The sequence below is a fragment of the Herpailurus yagouaroundi genome, unplaced genomic scaffold, assembly GCF_014898765.1.
Source record: "Herpailurus yagouaroundi ecotype Mexico unplaced genomic scaffold, PumYag 202, whole genome shotgun sequence".
In the NCBI taxonomy this organism is placed as follows: Eukaryota; Metazoa; Chordata; class Mammalia; order Carnivora; family Felidae; genus Herpailurus; species Herpailurus yagouaroundi.
This window is the reverse complement of record NW_024412433.1, coordinates 365,638-384,253: the sequence shown is the minus strand read 5'-3', so window position 1 is coordinate 384,253 and position 18,616 is coordinate 365,638. Positions and strand designations below refer to the sequence as shown.

The 18,616-nt window shown below is 49.7% G+C and overlaps 1 protein-coding gene across 5 annotated transcripts in view; it reads left to right on the top strand.

Moving 5' to 3' along the window:
• Window positions 1–18,616, top strand: part of FARP2 (FERM, ARH/RhoGEF and pleckstrin domain protein 2) — a 105,443-nt gene that overhangs the window by 56,351 nt on the left and 30,476 nt on the right. For 4 of the 5 annotated variants that reach the window (XR_005783156.1, XM_040450387.1, XM_040450386.1 and 1 more), the window contains exons 8-13: window positions 1,231–1,378; window positions 6,098–6,193; window positions 8,377–8,540; window positions 8,872–8,940; window positions 9,453–9,510; window positions 12,214–12,466. Coding sequence is in view for 4 of the 5 variants with exons in the window: in XM_040450387.1 (XP_040306321.1) it covers window positions 1,231–1,378; window positions 6,098–6,193; window positions 8,377–8,540; window positions 8,872–8,940; window positions 9,453–9,510; window positions 12,214–12,466 (788 nt within the window). In the remaining variant the exon portion in view is untranslated. The remainder of the gene's footprint in view (window positions 1–1,230; window positions 1,379–6,097; window positions 6,194–8,376; window positions 8,541–8,871; window positions 8,941–9,452; window positions 9,511–12,213; window positions 12,467–18,616) is intronic. The other variant, XM_040450385.1, reaches the window with a different exon arrangement.

Here is an 18,616-nt window from a genome sequence, read left to right as displayed (position 1 = left end):
AGGTCATGATCTCATTGTTCTTGAGATCGCGCCTGCATCAGGCTCTCCACAAAACACTAGGACACGAATGTAACTCAGCCAGGTGTTGGGCCACTTTATAAAAAGGATCTCCTTTTCTCCTACTTCCAGTGACATATTCCTCACTTCTGAGACCTCGCCAGAATGATCTTTACCACCCTCGTGTCTACCAAGTTTTGTTCACAAAGGCTTAGGGCTTCTCTGAGAAGAAAGGCTTTTTCTCTGCTCTCTTTTCCTTCTTAGCCCTTACCAGAATCTCCCTCAGCATCCCTAACCCTAGCCTCCCCTCAGAACTCCTCCAGCTTCCGCCCAGTGCCCCGTTCCAAAACAGAAGCATTGGGACACCATGGAAAACGGTTGTCACACCCTGGGTGTTCCTGCTTGATGATGATTTATCAAATATAAGCTGATAGTCGGGTGTCCATATCAGACTCAGAGAATAGAAGCTTTAGTCTAAGAACAGAAACTGTGGGAAGGGTTGTTCCTTAAAGATCCAGAAGCTCAGACATGTGGGAGTGAGAGGAAGGGTTGTTGATGGAGAACCCCACATGCAGGGCTCAGGCCTTGTGTAGGGGTTCTCCTAACCAGGACCCTGTCTGTCCCCTTCGCCCAGCTGTGCCCTCCCTGAGCGGCAGCCTCCTGGAGGCTGGTCAGTGTGACATGGGCCATGGTCCCTGCCCAGGTCACTGCCCTGGGAGCAGGACTGTGGACTGTGCACTTGGGAAACATGGTTTTATTCCGTTTCATAATTTTATCCTTATAAAAGTATACTCTCTCGGTTAGAATTGTACATTACGAAAACGGTTTTTTTAAGTATGAAATGGGTTTCATGAGATACCGGTGTTATCTGTGGTTTCCCTGCGTTTCGTACCTGTCTCTGCGTAGAGTGTTTGCATGTCACCTCCTCAGTATTAAGAACAAATTACAAGGCTGAGCACCTCAGCTCATTTTGTGCATACAAAGAAAACATTCTACCCATCAGGAAGTGGATCACAGGATAAAAGGAAATGGACAGTTTCTTTGGCCTGTGTGTGCTCTGCTGCACTTCTAGTGGGTAAATACACTCACAAAAGCAATCCATTCTCTAAAAAAGCCTCCTGTGTAGGTTTGTTTCATTCTGCTTTGTTTTCCTGATCAGTTTTGTTACACACCTTGGCTCTTTTAGAAATCAAGTTGTTTTCAGTGCTGTGATCATGCCGTCCTTTGTCATAGGGGCCAGACGCCTGCTGAGTCGGATTTCCAGGTGCTCGAAATTGCCCGAAAGTTGGAAATGTATGGCATCCGTTTTCACGCCGCTTCTGACAGGGAGGGGGCCAAAATTAACCTGGCCGTTTCCCACATGGGTGTCCTCGTGTTCCAGGTAGGGAGAGGGCAGGGGTGTGCGAGGACTGGGTGGGGGCTGATTTGACACGTATTGGTAAATTTTCGTTCTGATGCTGAAGGTCTTGGACTGGTCGGAGGAACCTAGCGTGCTGGTCTCATCCTGCGGAGCACTTCTTTCCCTGTCCTTGCTGTCACAGAGCCCTCTGCCCCCCAGGGCACGCGGTCAAATGCCACCATTCTAATGCTGAGCCACAGTTCATGTCCATAGAACCTTCAGCAGAAACACTGGCTCTTCCACACTTCAGGCATGGACCTGCTGCAGGTCTGGGTGTGACGCTCTGTGAGGTGTCATTTCAGTACATGAAATAGACTGGAAAGTATCAGAGTCTGTTGCACGTGATAAGCGTCAGTACAGCCTTCAGGAACTCGTGTATTAGTTATGTATGGATATGTAATTAGTGACATAAAATGGCCACTAAGTTCTGCCTGCAGTCACACATGTGTGTGCTTGGGTTTTTGCTGTGGAAGCATCCGAAGCAGAGGAACGCAGACCCTTTGTGCCTGGACATGGTGGAGGGCTCCCTGCATCCTCTCACTCGGGCTCTGTGGCCCAGGTGCATGCAGCCGACCTGCAGAGACCTGCTCATTGCTGACCGCCATGGAAGGTTGCATCCTGGGAGTCCAGGGCTGCATCCTGGGACTCCAGGGAGTCCACTCTGTGGGCTCTTTTTTTTTTTTTTTTTTTAAGTTTATTTATTTATTTTGAGGGGGTGGGTGAAGAGACAGAGAGAGAGAGAATCCCAAGCAGGCTCTGCACTGCCAGCACAGAGCCTGCCCGACGAGGGGCTTGATCTCATGAACCGTGAGATCATGATCTGAGCCGAAATCAAGAGTCAGACACTTAACCAACTGAGCCACCCAGGCGCCCCATCTGTGGGCTCTTTTTAACCTGTGTTTGCCTAAAATGGCTTGTCTAGTCCAGGCCTCTGTAGTCAAGCTACGCTTGCTTTCTTTCCCTTTCCTTTTTTAACCTAGCCATCAAATTTCAATTGCCTACTGGGAAAAAAATTAATTTGTAAACAGACGCTAATTGTGTTATATCGTACACTGACTGACAGGCAATGATCGTGTCAGGCACACCCGGTGAGTTGGTGGACCCATGACCTCCCACACCTGCTCACTCAGATGACAGTTCTACCATCGTGCATGATGAAAATCACATCCATCCGAATCCAGCCAGTGTCGTTTTCCAGAAAAGGATAACTAGTTTGTAACTGGAAGAAGTTAAAACCAGAAATTAGAGTCTTCAAATTAACCACGTTAGATGGAATTCACTATTACTCTCTCAATTGTTGATGCGGGGGCACCCCGTGGTGACAGGCCTGCGTCCCTACTCCAGCCCACAGAGAGCCTCCTCTTGTAAAGACTTTCGTTTGGAAATACTTTCAAACTTAGAGAAAAACTGTAAAGAATTAGAACAGCACATTGAGCCCCCACTTGCCCTTTGCCCAGATTGGCGCGCTCCCAGCATTTCTCACGTGTGCTTCCCCCAGCACACATTCTCCTCCCCCAGCTCTCTACATGCACGCGCACATGTGCACCTGCAGATGGTTTCTCTGAAGCATTGGAGAGTGAGTTGTAGACTTGAGGGCCTTTGACCACTGAAGGCACATATTTCTAACAAGAAAGGGCTCCCTTACCCTCCTCACTGACGCAGCTGATCCATGGTTCATTTTCTGGTCTTGTCAGCCGGCAGCGTCCTCACAGCTGCTGTTCTCCCCAGGATGGGACCCAGTCGAGGACCAGATGCAGCACTTGGCAATCATGCCTGCAGTGTCCTTTAAGCTGGAACATTTTTTTTTTTCTTTATCTTTTACCGCCTTGACAGTATTGAAGAGCACAGTCCTTTTTCTCTTTAATAGGATGTTCTTGACTTGTGGTTTGTCATCTGTTTTCCTGGGATTAGGTTCAGGGGACACAGTCCCAGCTGGACACATTCCCTACCCGGGTATTGTCACGTCCTTCTCAGGGGGTCACGACAGAGACACCACCTGGCCTCACTGGTGGTGTGAATCTTCATCGCTGCTTTCCGGTTATTAGCTATCAGTTACTATACTTACTGGTTTTTCTCTTTCAACTAATAAGCAATCTGTGGAGAGGCATGTTAAGACCATTCAGTTATCCTGTTTCCCTCCAGATCTCACACCCACTGAACCAGATGGTCACAGGCTCCCGCAGTCCTGGGCCTCTCTTTCAAACTCAGTTAACCAGGGATCGAAATCCTCTCCGTTCAGAAGAAACAGAACCTATGCCAGGGACGGAAGAGGAGAAACAAAGGCCATAGAATCCTCAGAGAGGACCCCACCTTTTGTCTGTCCCATGGGCAAGACATAGAAAATTGCTTCATGCTGGGTGATGCTTATGAGGAATAGGAATCCGAATGTACAGTTTTCATCTTGTTATGTGAAATTCTAGTCTAGTCATTTATAACAGTAAAACACTGGTAATTCATCAGGAGGCTGGGGCATCCATACTGTGGAGCATCAGGCAACTGCACAGGAACGTAGAGGCTTCCTGTGTCGTGGCACGTGGGACGTTCTGTCGGACGCCCTGTCCCTGTTGTGTGAGCAAAGACTCAACAGGTGTGTGTGGGGTTTGCTGCTGCCCATGGGGAAAAAGGAGAATTACACCCCATTTATGCCATAGAAGAACCAGGTGGTATTCATGGCCACGGGGAAGGCAGCTGTGGGTTCCGGGAGCCAGTGAGGGGGCTTTTCCCTGTGGACACATTCTGGTGACTGCGAGTTTGAACCTTGTTGACGTGTTACTGTCTTACGTTTTCTGGAATGCCCTGCAGAAGTCAGAGAGGACCTTCATCTCTGAAACACGAGCAGTGTCCAGTCACAGGGACACACGGAGAACAGGAGCGCCTGCAGGTCTGAGATGCAGTTGCAGAGAGGGCGGTGTTGGCGGGATGGGACTGGAAGATGAAAGTGAGGCAGAATCTCCACCAGGAGGCTTTGACTGAAGGTGGAGGAGGGGAGCGAAAATTCGGGGAACAGCTCGGGAGGCCCAGCACCCAGCTCCCAGGAAGCCCAAAGCAGCAGAGGGAGCCTTTAAGAAATTACCTGGGGAAAATATCCAGAACTGAATGCACAAATTTCTATGTTAGAACCATCTACACGTTCCTCGTATAACCCACGAGGAAAGATCACCACAGAACACACCGGTGTGAAATGTCATAGTAGGGGATGGGACCAGAGAGCTTCCAGGAGGAGAGACCAGGAAACGTGTCAGACTCGTCAGGGGCAACACTGGAAGCCACAAGACGACCGGGCAGGCGGTCGTGCAGAACACGAAAGTAAGTCAGTTCCCACCCAAGGGCCTGTGTCCCGTCCAGCGGGACTTCCCAGGACTTCCGTGCAGAGAAAATAAGAGAGTTTTCCAGACACGCAGTTTTGCAAAGGGGTGAGTGCTGAGCACCCCTTAAAGGACGAAAGAGACCAGGATGGCGGCGGTGGGGGGGGGGGGGGTGGCCTCACGCTGGGGGCTGGGGCCCGGAGAGCACCTGCCAGCGCGCAGGCAGCGGGGAGAAAATTGTCTCGTGGATCAGACCCGTCGAAGAGTTTAAATTCTGCATGGATGGTTTAGGCTGAATTGGTGATGGGAACATTGAGAATTGAGTAAATGAAAAGAGGCACTCAGTAAGTCAAGAAAAAGGAAAGGAGCAAAATATAGTTAGAATTCACCATAGCTCAGCCTGTGAGCTGTATTCACGTGATCAATAGTATGGAAACCAAATTTAAAATTCAGCGGCCATCGAGGGGTGCGGGAGGGCTCAGAGGCCAGGTCTCCCACAGGCACCCCGGGCGGGCGTCAGAGCTGCTGGGGAGGGTGGGGGGGTTTCTGTCCCAGCAGGAGTGCTTGAGCATGGGGCCCACAATGCCCGGGTTCTGTCTCAGGCCCTGCCTGACGTTTCTAATTACACCGTGGGTCATTGCATACAAATCTGTGTGAGCGCAGTGCTGCCAGCTGCTCAGGTTTAAAAGTTAGAAAGTCTCTGCTCTCTTTCTCACTCTTTCTCTAAATAAATAAACTTTAAAAGCAGGGAGGGCTTCTCGGTGGCTCAGTCAGTTAAGTGTCCCACTCTTGGTTTCGGCTCAGGTCATTATCTCACAGTTGGTGGGATCGAGCCTCGAGTCTGGCTCTGCGTGCGCGGACAGCGCAGAACCTGCTTGGGATTCTCTCCTCCCTCGCTGCCCCCTCCTGCTTACTCACGTGCACGCACACTCTCTGTGTGTAAATATACTTTAAAAAATAATAATAGTAATTTGTAGGAGAGCCGTATCAAAAACATCAACTTTTCCTAAAACAGGCAGATTTGTATGTTTAGTGTTGACATATTAATTCAGAGTCATTCCAAATATAATTGTAAAGTGTCAAGTTGGGTTGTTGTGCTATCTGGTAAGTTTGTAATTTAAACATTTCTCTGTTTCCGGGCGTTTGAGTGGCACGGTCGGTTGAGCATCCAACTTCAGCTCAGGTCATGATCTCACAGTTTGTGAGTTCAAGCCCCACGTTGGGCTCTGTGCTGACAGAGGTCCTCCCCACCCCACCTTCCCTCTCCGCTCCTCCCCGGTTGTGTTCTTTTTCAAAAATCTATATTAAAAAATAAAAAATCTTCTCTTTTCATGAAAAAATGTGTGTGTCTGTCTGGATTATAAATGTGTCTGAGTGTGCATCTCATGGATTTCAGGGCACCACCAAAATTAACACTTTTAACTGGTCCAGAGTCCGAAAACTCAGCTTCAAGAGGAAAAGGTTTCTCATCAAACTGCACCCAGAGGTCCGTGTAAGTACGATTTTGAGCACTTTCTAAATTTTAAGAAAATTTATTCTGCTAGAATATTGACTTTTCAAATTATAAAGCACTTTGGCGCCATGCACACAAGAGTTTAAGGATGGGATCTGGAATTGTGCGGAAGGGCTTCTAGGTAACCTGCCCTGTAGGGCTGCCGCTGAGGATGGGTCAGCGTTCTGGGCAGGGACCACTTACACAGCTCTTCCCAGCTGGCTTTCGGGTTTAGCTGGGTCTGGGGTGAGAGAGAGAAGCTCCCAGGGGCTGCTGAGAACAGTCTGTTTATTGAGCCTCTTTGTTCTCTAGGTAAGGAGGCTGTGGTCTGAAGGCCTACAGCACATTAGCATTAGAGCTTCTGTCACGAGTAAGCTGAGGGATGTTCCCAGTATTCTCCTGTCTCTTTGATTCAGAAATTGACCTTTTACGTGCTCTAAATGGAGAAGTCTTGATTTTCAGAAAATAAGTACTCCTTTCATTTGAGATTGTCTGTCAATAAAGTAATAATTACATATGAATTTACTGAAATGGGTAAAGATGGAAAAAAGTAAATGTCTCTATAAGTGTGATAGTTAGGAAAAATCCAGTACTTGAAACGATTCGAAGATGTCCACATTGGTACGTTCCCAGTGTACAAAGGAGGTTAGGAAATGAGAGAAGATTAGCCGACGCTGCGGTTGAGGCTTAAGAGGCTGTGTCAGCGAAGACTGGCTTCCAGTGGTGGGAGATTTAGGCCCTGAACCAGCTGAGAAGAAGGCTCTACTTAAGCTTTTAAAAGGCACTTGATTAGCAAGAGCTTTTGTCCAACAGCAGGTTCCTGGGCTGCCTGGCCGTTTCCTTTCTGTAGAAGCCAGGAAGGAAGGCTTGTTTCTTACTCAAGTATCTGCTGTAGGGATGGGAGGGAAGGATAAGGGATGCTGAAAACATACACAAAATCAGGTAAAGGGCTGCCGTTTTCTCCGTGAGTGAAAGAAAGGGTTCTGGGGCTGTTGGGACAAGTTGGAAAGAGGAGCGTCCCTGCCCAGTGTGCTGGAGCCACAGCGTGACACTCCATCAAGGCTCAGGGCTGCGGCTGCACCTGCCCATGGCAGTTACAGCTTGTATCCGTCAGCACTTAGATTTTAAAGACAGCATACAGGAGTCTGGGTAGGATAGTCTTTCTGGAAGATAATTTAGTAATATGTCACGAGGTTCAAAAATGTGCATTGTGGGGGCGCCTGGCTGGCTCAGTCGGAAGAGCATGTGACTCTTGTTCTCGAGGTCATGACTTTGAGCCCCGTGTTGGATGTAGAGATTACATAAGTAAATAAATAATTTTTTTTAATATGCATTGTTTTAAGCTCAGTGTAACAATTCTAGGAACTTATCCTGAGGAGTAGTTATGAGAGAAGGCAGTAGTTTCTTTAAGGCGATGTGTGTGAGGACATCCAGCACATCCCAAAACTCTGCAGGCAACAGCATATAAATAATTGCCTCACAGACAAAATGCCCTGGTTTGCTGGGTGGGATGTGTCGCAAGGATACACTTACAAATGTTAGCAGTTGTGCGATCGTGGGTGACTGTATTTTTCTGGTAATTTCTACAGTGAAATTTCTTCTCTTAAATATAAATGACACCAGAAGTCTTTATAGATAATTCAGAATAAAAATCTTCCTGAGTTTTTTCAAGTTTATTTATTTATTTTAAGTTTTTATTTTTGAGAGAGAGAATGTGCCCGTGAGCAGGGGAGGGGCAGAGAGAGAGGGAGACACAGAATCCGAAGCAGACTCCAGGCTCCGAGCCGTCAGCACAGAGCCTGATGCGGGGCTTGAACTCACGAACCATGAAATCATGACCTGAGCTGAGGTTGGACACTTAACCAACGGAGCCACCCAGGCGCCCCAAGTTTATTTTGAGCAGGAGTGCGTGCACATGCACTCGCACTTGAGCACTTGAGGGGCAGAGGGGGAGAGAGAGTCCCGTGCCGTCAGCGCAGAGCCCAGCTCGGGACTCTGTTTCATGAACCGTGACATCATGACCTGAGCCAAAATCAAGGGTCAGACGCTCAACCCATGGAGTCACCCAGGTCTCCCAAAAATATCTTCCTAATTTTTAACTTTGAATAAAAAGCCTGTTGCCTGAGTACTGCCTAAATTTTCTTCTTGAATTAGTTACTTGAACCTTTGTGTTTTGTTTCTAGGGACCTTACCAGGACACACTGGAGTTCTTGTTGGGTAGTAGAGACGGCTGTAAGAACTTCTGGAAGATCTGTGTGGAGTATCACACCTTCTTCAGACTCTTTGATCAACCTCAGCCCAGAGCTAAAGCTGTCTTCTTCAGCAGGGGCTCCTCCTTCAGATACAGGTGGGGCCACACCACGTGTCAACGGGGCTCTGGCGGCTTTGTAGGACTGAGAGTATGCATGTCCCTGGTCAGCAGGCAAGCACTGTGAAATGGTTCAGAGAATTACATGCAGAACACAGCTACTGTGAAACTGGAGGGAGCAAATCCAGTAAGATAGTGGAAAAAACAGTTGTGATAAAAACTGCGAAATCGGTTATGCTTATCACAAACAGAACTTTACAATGTCTCTGGGAACTTAGAGGGCTGGCACGTGCTATTTCGCCTTCCTGGAAAATTTATGCTGTGAATTGCTGCCGATTCTTTCCTTTAAAATCTGAACTTTTATTCACAGTGGAAGGACTCAGAAGCAGCTGGTGGATTATGTCCGAGACAGTGGGGTGAAGAGGGTTCCCTATGAGAGGTGAGCACCATGGTCTTTGTGGTGGAGAGTATGTGCTTTTAAAGTTAATATTTTACATAGTTTTAACCTTTACGTAGTCACCTCAAGTACGTAAACATGTATTTTGACACTGGAGTTCTCTTTCTCTTATTTTTTTTAAATAATGGATTAATATCTGTCTATAGTTACTCTGCGCAGATACGGATAATTACTTTTTAGCCTCTAATCTGTATAGCCTATCTTATATATAATGTTTTTATATAGTATGCTTAACTTTGAATCTGAAAATGCATAGGTTTTTTGCATGTGGAATTTTTCTTCAGCGTGAGGGGATAATTTTACCTCTTCTGCGACATCTGTTTTATCTGAATTCCTGCTTTTTGTCACTGCCTGTTTCTAGCCAGGTGCCTGTGGCATGTTATCAGAACCTTAGCCCCGTTCTTATGTGCACTCTTCCTTGGGGCACGGCTGCCCTCAGAACAGGTGCTGGGAGAGGCAGGCTCGGTGGCTCACAGATTGTTCTCTGTTTGCAGAAGACACAGCAAGACTCGGATGTCTATTCGTGCTCTGACTGCAGACTTGCCAAGACAGGTTAGTCCTTCCGGTTGAAACATCCGTGATATTATCACCCGTACTCTTTTGCAGAATCACCTGGCAGTGTTGTAACAGGACTGTTAGAATCAGTCCTGTTGTTTACATGGCACTCCCAGCCCGGGGGCTGTTTGCAGAAAAGGAGTCCTAAGTAAGGAAAAAGCTTTGTGCACTGAGACGCACCACGGTGGCATTGTAACGCTGCCTGTGCTAGGTGACTCACTAGCACGGTTTTGGTTTCAGGTGTGCCCATTCGATGGGGAGTACCCGGGAACCGCCACAAGTCCCGGGGCAGGAGAGCGGTGTGCGGCCTGGGACACACGCACAATGTGTTGGCAAGGGGAGCTAGCAGGTTGCGGAGCAGCCTGTGTGATGAATCTAAAGTAACAGATGCACAGAGAGGACAGGCTAGAGGCACAAACCTAAGTGTCCCGTGTCGTCTCTGGGTGGCAGGGTTCCAGGCAAGTTCTACTACTTGCCTATCAGGAAGCTCAGCCTTGCTTGTCAGGAAAACAGACACTGAATGTTACCTTTATAAAAGCGTGAAACTGTAAAATGCCAGCTTAGGACGCTAATTTACTTAAACTATATTCACAGAGTGAGATTTTTTTTGCTAATATGTTAAGGGTGAAAAGCAGGAAACAAATGTATATCCGTGTTTGGCGTGATTACTACTATACTAAGCATGGGCATAGCCAGAGGCACGTGCAAATGCTTCACAGAAAGACATTTGACCACAGAATCCAAAATGTGATAGCAGAGCCGGCGTGAGGGGACGTGGCTGGTCCTGTGCTTCCCGTGTGCTTGACTAGAGTCTTCCTGTCTGCAGGCTCACAGGTCAGCTTCCACATACGTACTGTATGTAGACTCTTGCTCTCTTCATGTGATGCTGTCACTGTCTCCTCGTGCAGCTCTGTAGTTTCACATTTAGAAGTTTTTATTCCCGTTCGATGTTAGTCTTTGTTGACAGTTGGTCATTTATATTGTTATAGTATTTCCAGAAGCTGCACTTGTACCTCATGTATCAAAGCTCGTGTTTCCCAAACTTTGTTTAATTGGATCTTTTAAATAAAAACATTCCTTAACTCTTCTAGGTACGTTTCACATTTAGGAATTTTTTGCTAAATCAGTGGATATTAAAAGACTTCTGTTTAAACAAAGTTAAAATTTATGAATGGTTTCTTTTTTTTAATTTTTTTTTAAAGTTTATTTATTTTGAGAGAAAGAGAGCACACAAGCACAGGAGGGGCAAAGAGAGAGGGAGGCAGAGAATCCCAGACAGGCTTTGCGCTGTCAGCACGGAGCCCGATATAGGGGCCGATCCCATGAACCGCGGGATCACGATCAGACCTGAAATAAAGAATCGGAAGCTTAACTGACTAAACCACTCAGGTGCCCCCGAATAGTTTGAAATAGTATGAATGGGGGCACCTGACTGGCTCAGTCAGAAGAGCGTGTGACTCTTGATCTCAAGGTTGTGAATTCAAGTCCCACATTGGAGCTGCAGCCTACATTAAAAAGGAATGAATAAAATCGTATGAATAGGGGTGCCTGGGTGGCTCAGTTGATTGAGCATCCAGTACAACTCTTGATTTCAGCTCAGGTCATGATCTCAGGTTTGAGGGTTTTGAGGCCAGAATCAGGCTCCATGCTGACAGTGTAGAGGCTGCTTGAGATCCTCTCTCTCCCTCTCTCTCTGCCCCTCCCCCACTCGTGCTCTCTTTCCCTGTCTCAAAATAAACATTAAAAAGATAATATGAATAGTCTAAAAATTACATTTAAACTTTCAGTTCTGATACTGTCTTTTAAAAACCACAAGAGCATGTTGAGTACAGTTGGATGATTGAAAAGGCGATGGGATGTACACCTGTGAGAGACTGACCTGTGGACTGAAAGCTACCATTTTCTTTCTGGTCGGTCACTGCTTTGGCTTCTACCGCTGCGCTCATATCGCATGCCGCTCCTTGCGCGGAAAATCATTCAGGACTGTCTGGTGATACCTTGGTCTAACCACCCTCTTGACGATGTTGTGTGTGTATACGTCATCTGAAGTTTCCTGGAGGCATGACTGTCTTGTGGCACGTGAGCAGTGACAGAAGGAGAAGAGAGGGCTCACCCCGTCTCCTTGCGTGTGGGACTGTGAGTGAGGACAGGGTCCTCCTGCCCCTGAGCAGCTGCTCACGCGAGCTGGGGGCGACGCCAGTGCTTCCAGAAGGCCCCGGGCTCCTGTGCTGCCGGCGCTGGCAGAGTCCCCGGCCGTGCGTGCCCATGTGAACGTACTACCGACGCGCTTCATCAGTGCCTGGCCATGACCTCCGAGGAATGAGCGTCATGTGCAGCCGTGTGTGTCGCCTTATTGGTGCTTTGCTTTGGAGTCTCGTTAGCTGAATGGAGTGGCTCACTGTCCTCTGCCCCGGAAATGATGAGTATCCAGCACGCTCTCCTGCAACCTCAGGGTGGCACGGGACACTCTTACAGCAGAAGAGAAAAAATGAAACTGTAAGGGGTTTTAAACAGATGATCCTGGGTCCTTCTGAAATCCTATCTACGTTTACAAATCTTCAGTTCTAATGGGGAAAGTCTGGTCGGTCGCACTTCTTAGTAGAGGCAGACGTACGAGCTTGGGTCCGTTAGCTTTGCAGCTTTCTAATGATTTGTAATCTTATGTGCGCCTCTTTTCTTCTCTTCATCTGTGACCCGCAGAGCGTCTCCTTCACCGAGGGCCTGAGGACCTCTGCGTCCCCGTCTTCAGCAGACGCCTCCTTCTATTCCGTTCCTACCTCCCCTCTGGCCCTGCGAGGCCTGCCTGATTTCAGAGACAGCAGTGGCTCCCTCACCGAGCCCCAGGCTCCCGACACCAAGAGGCCAGCCGCAGAGAGGAGCAGCACAGCAGCGGCCGACGGCAACACCAGACGGGCCCAGTCTCCCGGGCCCCCTGCACCGCAGCCTTGTCAAGGTGTTGGGTTTTGTCACGTTGTGAGGAGTTGCAGCCCCAGTCGCCCCGTGGGGCAGAGTCACGACACTGCCACAGACCCAGATGCAGGGGGTGCTGGCGGGGAGCGTAGAGCTGCTGGGAAAAGTGACCACGGGGTTGGCGGTGGCTTGACCGGGGGTTTGTCCCCCAGCAAGGGGGAGCACCCACATGGCCGGCAGGGCAGTGGTGGTGGTGGGGGGCCTGTTTTCACATTGACAAATGCCCGGCTGCAGGTGTCTGAGGAGTTCATAGACGATGACCCGGCAGACATCTCTTTCTTTGCTGGAGGCTCGGAGGCATTTTCCTTCCCCTACTGTGCATTAGCCCCGCAGGCCCCTCCCTGTGGTCACCCCAGCTCCACCCCCTCCAGCCCAGACAGGTACCCCCCGGGGGTCATACACATGCACGTAGAGCACGGTTTTGAATTTGAGGGAGAGGATGGCTTTGGTGGCAACGTGCACCCCTCAGACACCTCAGAGCTGTTTGAGGTGAAGGCACAAGCCAGCCTGATGCAGAGCCTGCTGAGCGCCTCGGAGACCAGCTCGCTGAGGAACAACCAGTCTGAGAACAGCTCCCTCAGCAACCTGCCGCTTCACAGCGGCCTGTCTGTGCGCACTCCCAGCTCGGCCAATCAGTCCGAGGCCAGCTCCATGGCCAACTTCCCAGCCTGCTCGGTCCGCTCCGAGGCCAGCTCAGCCTTCCAGCTCTCAGACATTATCGACCAGTTAGAGCAGCTCAGCTACCCGCCCACCACCGCTGAGGACTCCAGCAGCACAGACACGGATTCGTGGGGCGCCGAGGCCGGGGCCCCACTAGACATGAGCCTTTTTTTCAGCAACCCTTTTGCACAGACAGGTGGAGAGAGAGTCCTTTTTGATCTGCAGACCATAAAGAATTTGACTCCAGGAGAGCGGGTAGATAAACACCCTTCCTGAGCAGCCCTGGGCCCCCTTGCAGGGTCACCCCCCCCACCCGCTCAGTGTGGTGAGAGCTCAGACTGGTGGCTTTACACCTAGGCAGCGAGTCTGTGTTCGAGGCTAGATGTTCTTCTTTTTCTAGTTTTCTGCTTAGTCTGTTCTGAATATCAAAGGATTAAAACTTTTGCTTAGAATGGTGTGTTAAAAGGCGTAAAGTAGATGAGTATTTCCACCTAGAGGCTGATGAGTCAGTCTTCGCAGCTTTATCTCTGGCATACGCGTTGACTCAGCGAGAAACTGGCGCCCCACTTTTGGAACGGTACGCGGTTCTGGTCCACGTTGGTCTCTCCTGCAGTGTGCATTGTGCCTGGTGCTTCTTTTTTAAGATGAAGCTTGCTGCCTGAGCTTCATCAGGACGGCAGTCTGGTGAGATTTGTCCAGGTCCCGCACAGAATTTCCAGTAAGCCCCGCAGAACCCAACTCCTGGGAAAGGCCCTGGAGGCCGAGGCCCCCTGCCTGCCCAGCCCTGCAGCTGCACGTGGCGGGGTCCCTGGCCCTGCGGCAGTGCTCTCTGCGCCAAGGGCATTGTCTACTGACTTTAGATCCAGAAATGGTGCTGTGTTTAGATAGTGGGCTTGGAGAAGTTTGGTTTAAAATGCAATGTAAGTTTGAACTGCTTTCTCCCATCTGGCTTAATCGGGATATAAAATATTTGGTTGCAGAAAAAGCAGAACTGGACACACCGATCCGCCTGAAAGTTCAAGTGCGTAAGCTCTCACCAGAGCTCTCTGCTTCACACCGATGGGGGGGGCTGTTCACTAAAAAGCAGCAGCACCCAGGAGCTCCACACACGTCAAGGGCTGAGATGTTCACTCTTCGTTCGGGAGTGTCATTTCCTTCAGGTCGGGTTGCGTGTGGTACGTGGGCGCCAGCCCTTTCTAGTAGTGTTTGTTTCTGAGGCAGACGGAACGGCCACGGGAATGGACAGCCTGAGGTGGCCGTGCCCACCGGACGGGCACACTCGCAGGTGCCTTGGTCTGCGCCACTGTGAAGCCCGGGCCGCTGCCCACTCCACAGATCGGACTTTCGTAGCTTATCCTTTCTGGTCTTACCTAGTAGAGACAGGCCGTGTTAAAGGCTGTGCTTCTTAAACGTCCCTTGGTAACTGCAGGCCTCCCGTCTGTCCCTGTGTGCGGATGGCGGACCCTCCGCCTGGCGGGTACGTGTGCACACGCCCAGCAGCCAGCGGCCTCTCGCCAGGGGCCGTCTTTGTCATCCGCATTCACCGGATTACCAGCAGAGGCTTTTTGCCAAATGTGTTGATTTTCCATTTCTGTACCTGCCTTAAACCTGCGGCACCGTCTCATCACTGTGGCCTGCAGGTCCTTCTCGCTTATCCTATCCCTTGTTCCTGAGACCTGGCCTGTGTCCAGCGTGGAGGCAGTCTGGTGCAGTGTCGTTCGTGTTGGCTGACCAGTACCTGTGAAGAGACGGTGTGAGCGAGGGAGAAGGTGGTAGGGTTGCACAGGTAGGAACCACAAGTTAGAATAGCATGTTCCAGACACTTTGTCTTTCCCTTGGGGTCACTCAGAAACAAACCCTGCCTGTGTCTGTGCAGCGAGGAGTAAATCTGTATTCCATGGAAAATGCTTTTCCTGGACTGTAGTCGTCATGAGGGCTGCCTCTCTCCTAATGAAAGTGCCTGGCATTGGGCTCAGCGAACCTGAGTTGTCCTGTTTCGGGTGCCTAGGCAGCAGGCCTCACGTGGGTGGGTTGGAGCCAGCCAGGGCGGGTGGGGGAGGACCTCAGCACACCACCCTTGTCCTGCAGATTCCGAGTAAAGGCTGTTCTCCGACAGCTTCTACCAGGCCTTCCTGTAAAGGAGTTCTGTTTCCCCAGTGAGCCTTCATTTTCTAGAGTTGATTTTTTAGCTTTTTATTTAGAATGTTTTCAAAATACACAAAAGCAGAAAAGGGAGTAGACATACCCCCGTTGCCACCCCACTCAGCGTTACCAGAGTCCGACCGTGCCTGTGCCGTCTGCCCCTTTTCCTTCTCCGCGTTTGGTGCTCTAATATTTTCTTGTGGGCCCTGACATGCCGATGCCTCTCCTCAGAATGTCTACGTGCGTCTCTGAAACTGAAACGTGACCCCTTCTCTCATGGGGCCACAGACAGTCATGCAAACTTAATAATCCCGTGGTATCCTCAATAACCCTGTGGTATCCTCCAGTACCAGGGATGTACTTGAATTTGCCCTGGTGCCTGAAGGGCCTGTTAATACCTGATTTGTTCAGATCCGGCTCTAAACACACTCTGCTCAACACATGTGGCAGTGACCGCTCTTCCACCTTCTCTCGTTGACAAGACCCACTTCGTGCCAGTGACTTGTAGAAGGAGCCAGGCCCCTGGTCCTGGCTCGCGCCCCTGCCTATGCCGTCACCTGTCTGCCCTTCCCCTGATTCTCTGGGGGCTGAGCCCCGAGACGTGCGGACCGCTGAGCATGTGCCCTCACCCACCAGCCCTCGTCCCGCAGCCCCACGAGGCTGGCACCTCTGTGCCATCAGCACGTGGGGCAGCACGGCTGAGAAACGAGCCCGGTCCCAGACGCTCTGTGGACACCACTGGGACAGCTGTTACGTTCAGATTCAGGTTTAGCTTTTTGGCAAGATCTGGAGAAATGTAGAAGAGCTTTTCTCTTCCAGAGTGTTCATACTATGTTTAGGTTGGCAGGTCTCCCTTTCTAGTGAAGTCAGTGACTTGGAAACCAGTCGTGGCTCTCCTTGGAGGCGCCTGCCATTCACGTCTCCACCAACCCCCTTTGCTTCCGGGTGGGTCGTAACCCCCACACATAGGGAGTTCTTTAGAAACCCGGGGAAGGGGAGCCCGAAGGACGCTTCCTGCTACATATGTGCTTTCTGCTTGTAGCAGATAGTTCAGGCAGTGACCTTGTTCTGTTTTATCTTAGTAAGAGATGCTTTACCACAAATATCAAAATATCTGGAGCAGTTCGGATTGAGTGTCAGTACTTCCTGAAGCATCGTTGGGTCTTTCTTTTGTTTGTTTATGACCATTGATCACGATCGGAAGCCCTCATGTGCACGAGGCCGTCTTGGGAGGGTGGTCCCTTATTCCTGGATCACAGGATGGATGTTCGTACCTGAGTGAGCTGTGCAGAGTTGTAACGAGCACTTCTTATGTCAGTGGCCACTTTGCTGAGAGTGTGTAGTTGAAAAGTGCCTGCAGTGTAAACGGTTTTCTCCTTTTATGTGCTGCCTGCCTTGGCCAGATGCAGGCCTGACCTCCCACAGGAGGGCACCCACCAGCCCCATCACAGACGGGAGTGTTGGGGCCATAGACAGTGCCTGTTACCTCCATGAAGTCCACCTCTGAGAGTACACCTGCTTGAGGCAGAATATTTATTTATATTAGTTATCAAGTCTATTTTTGTATTTAAGTTTCCAAAGTCCAGTATTTTACATACACCAATATATGAGTATCTAAAGTCTAATAGTAAAGTTTCAGGTTAGCAAGATTGACCGCACTCAAATCGGCAATGGTGTGTACTGTGTAACTTTATGAGTCGCTAGGTCTGGTTGTGTGCCTTTTCTGTGTTCCAAGGGAATTCCCTGAGTATGGAGTTAGGTCAGGATCCCCTTTTCCAGTTAACAAAGTGTGTTGTGTCAATGACACACGATGTTACGTTAGTGTCAGTTGTACAACAGTGATTGGACAAGTCTGGGCATCGGGTGTGCTTGCTGTGAGGGTGGCCGCCATCTGTCACCACACAACCTCATCACAGTACCTTGTGTGTGACAACACACATTTTAGAAATAGCAGTAATGGTAGATGGATGGACAATAAAAATAGGACATCAAAAAGCTTACAGGGAAACCTGTACATCTGTTCATCATAGTCGTTTGCAAAGTCCTTTCTAACTGGGTCCTGTGTGGACATACATGGATTTTCAGTGACGATCTCCTCCACCTGCCGCCCCACATGAGTCACCACGAGCGCCCCTCGTGTCGTGGCTGCAATCACGTAGGACCCACCTGGCACGTGGGCCATCTCCCCATGAGCCATGTGTTTGTGTGACATTTGATGTCAGTGCCTGTGTCTTCAAGGTACCATTCCCTCCTGGTTCACGGAACATCAAAAAAGAAATCCATTTCTAGAACAATTACTTCACAGACAAAAATGTTAACCTTCTCCAGGCGCGTACAGTTGAGAATTGAGAATTTCAGTGTGTGTTCTCAAGGCATGGAGTCACGCTGCCAGGGTTTTTCTTTGGCCCTTGTCCTGAAGTTACAGAGCTTGTCACAGCTGGCTGGAGTGCAGGTGGCCTGGTTGGCCCCTCTGTGAGGTCTGGTGGCTGTGCTGTGAGGTCCCAAAGTGCTATCTTTGGCCTAAAAACATCTACTTTCCTCTAGGAAATGCAGAGGAAAGGAACCGGTACTTCCTGATGCACTTAATTTATTCATTCTCTAAAGAAAACACGGATGTTGCCTCCTTTGTGGTACTTAACAGAATTTGTTTTCCACTGAAATTGCCATTTATAAATTCACAGATATGTACTAATTCAGAACTTAATTGTTTATTCAATAAAATAAGGAAATATTTACTATGAACTTTTAAATGGGATTTTTAGCTTCCTTTCCCTCTCCTTTTTTTATAGTTTTGGTTTATATATGTTAAAGATGGTCTCGCGTATTAAACGAATCTCCGGAACAGCTACATCTTGTTTCTACAACCTCTTCACTGGCGCCTCTTTCACTTCGTAGGCTTCTGAGCAGCGAATAGGCACCTTGGCGGGCTTGCTTCAGGTGTGGACAGGCGGCCCTCTGGAAGGCCAGCAGGGGAGGGTGCCGTGCACTTTCGCGGGGGTCACTCTGTCTCAGGGCCTGACGGGTGCGGCCAGCGTGCAGGCGGACTTGGGGGGCCATGGCCTGCTGCTCGGGGCCCCGCACCGCACCTCTCGGGTGGCGCTGTCTGCAGCATTGGGGACAAACACGTGGTCCTTAGGCTTAGACTGCACGCAAAACACCTGCTGCTGGCTTCTTAATTCTGAAGGTGAGAACGTTGTGCCTTTTCTTCCCCGAGTCAGCTGGAACCCTGTGAAGTCCCCGACCCAAAGCGCAGCAGCTACACAGAGTCTGAACTTGAGTTTCCCCTCTGGCCAACACGAGCTCTTGCTGCCCCCGCGGGGCGGGGGGGGGG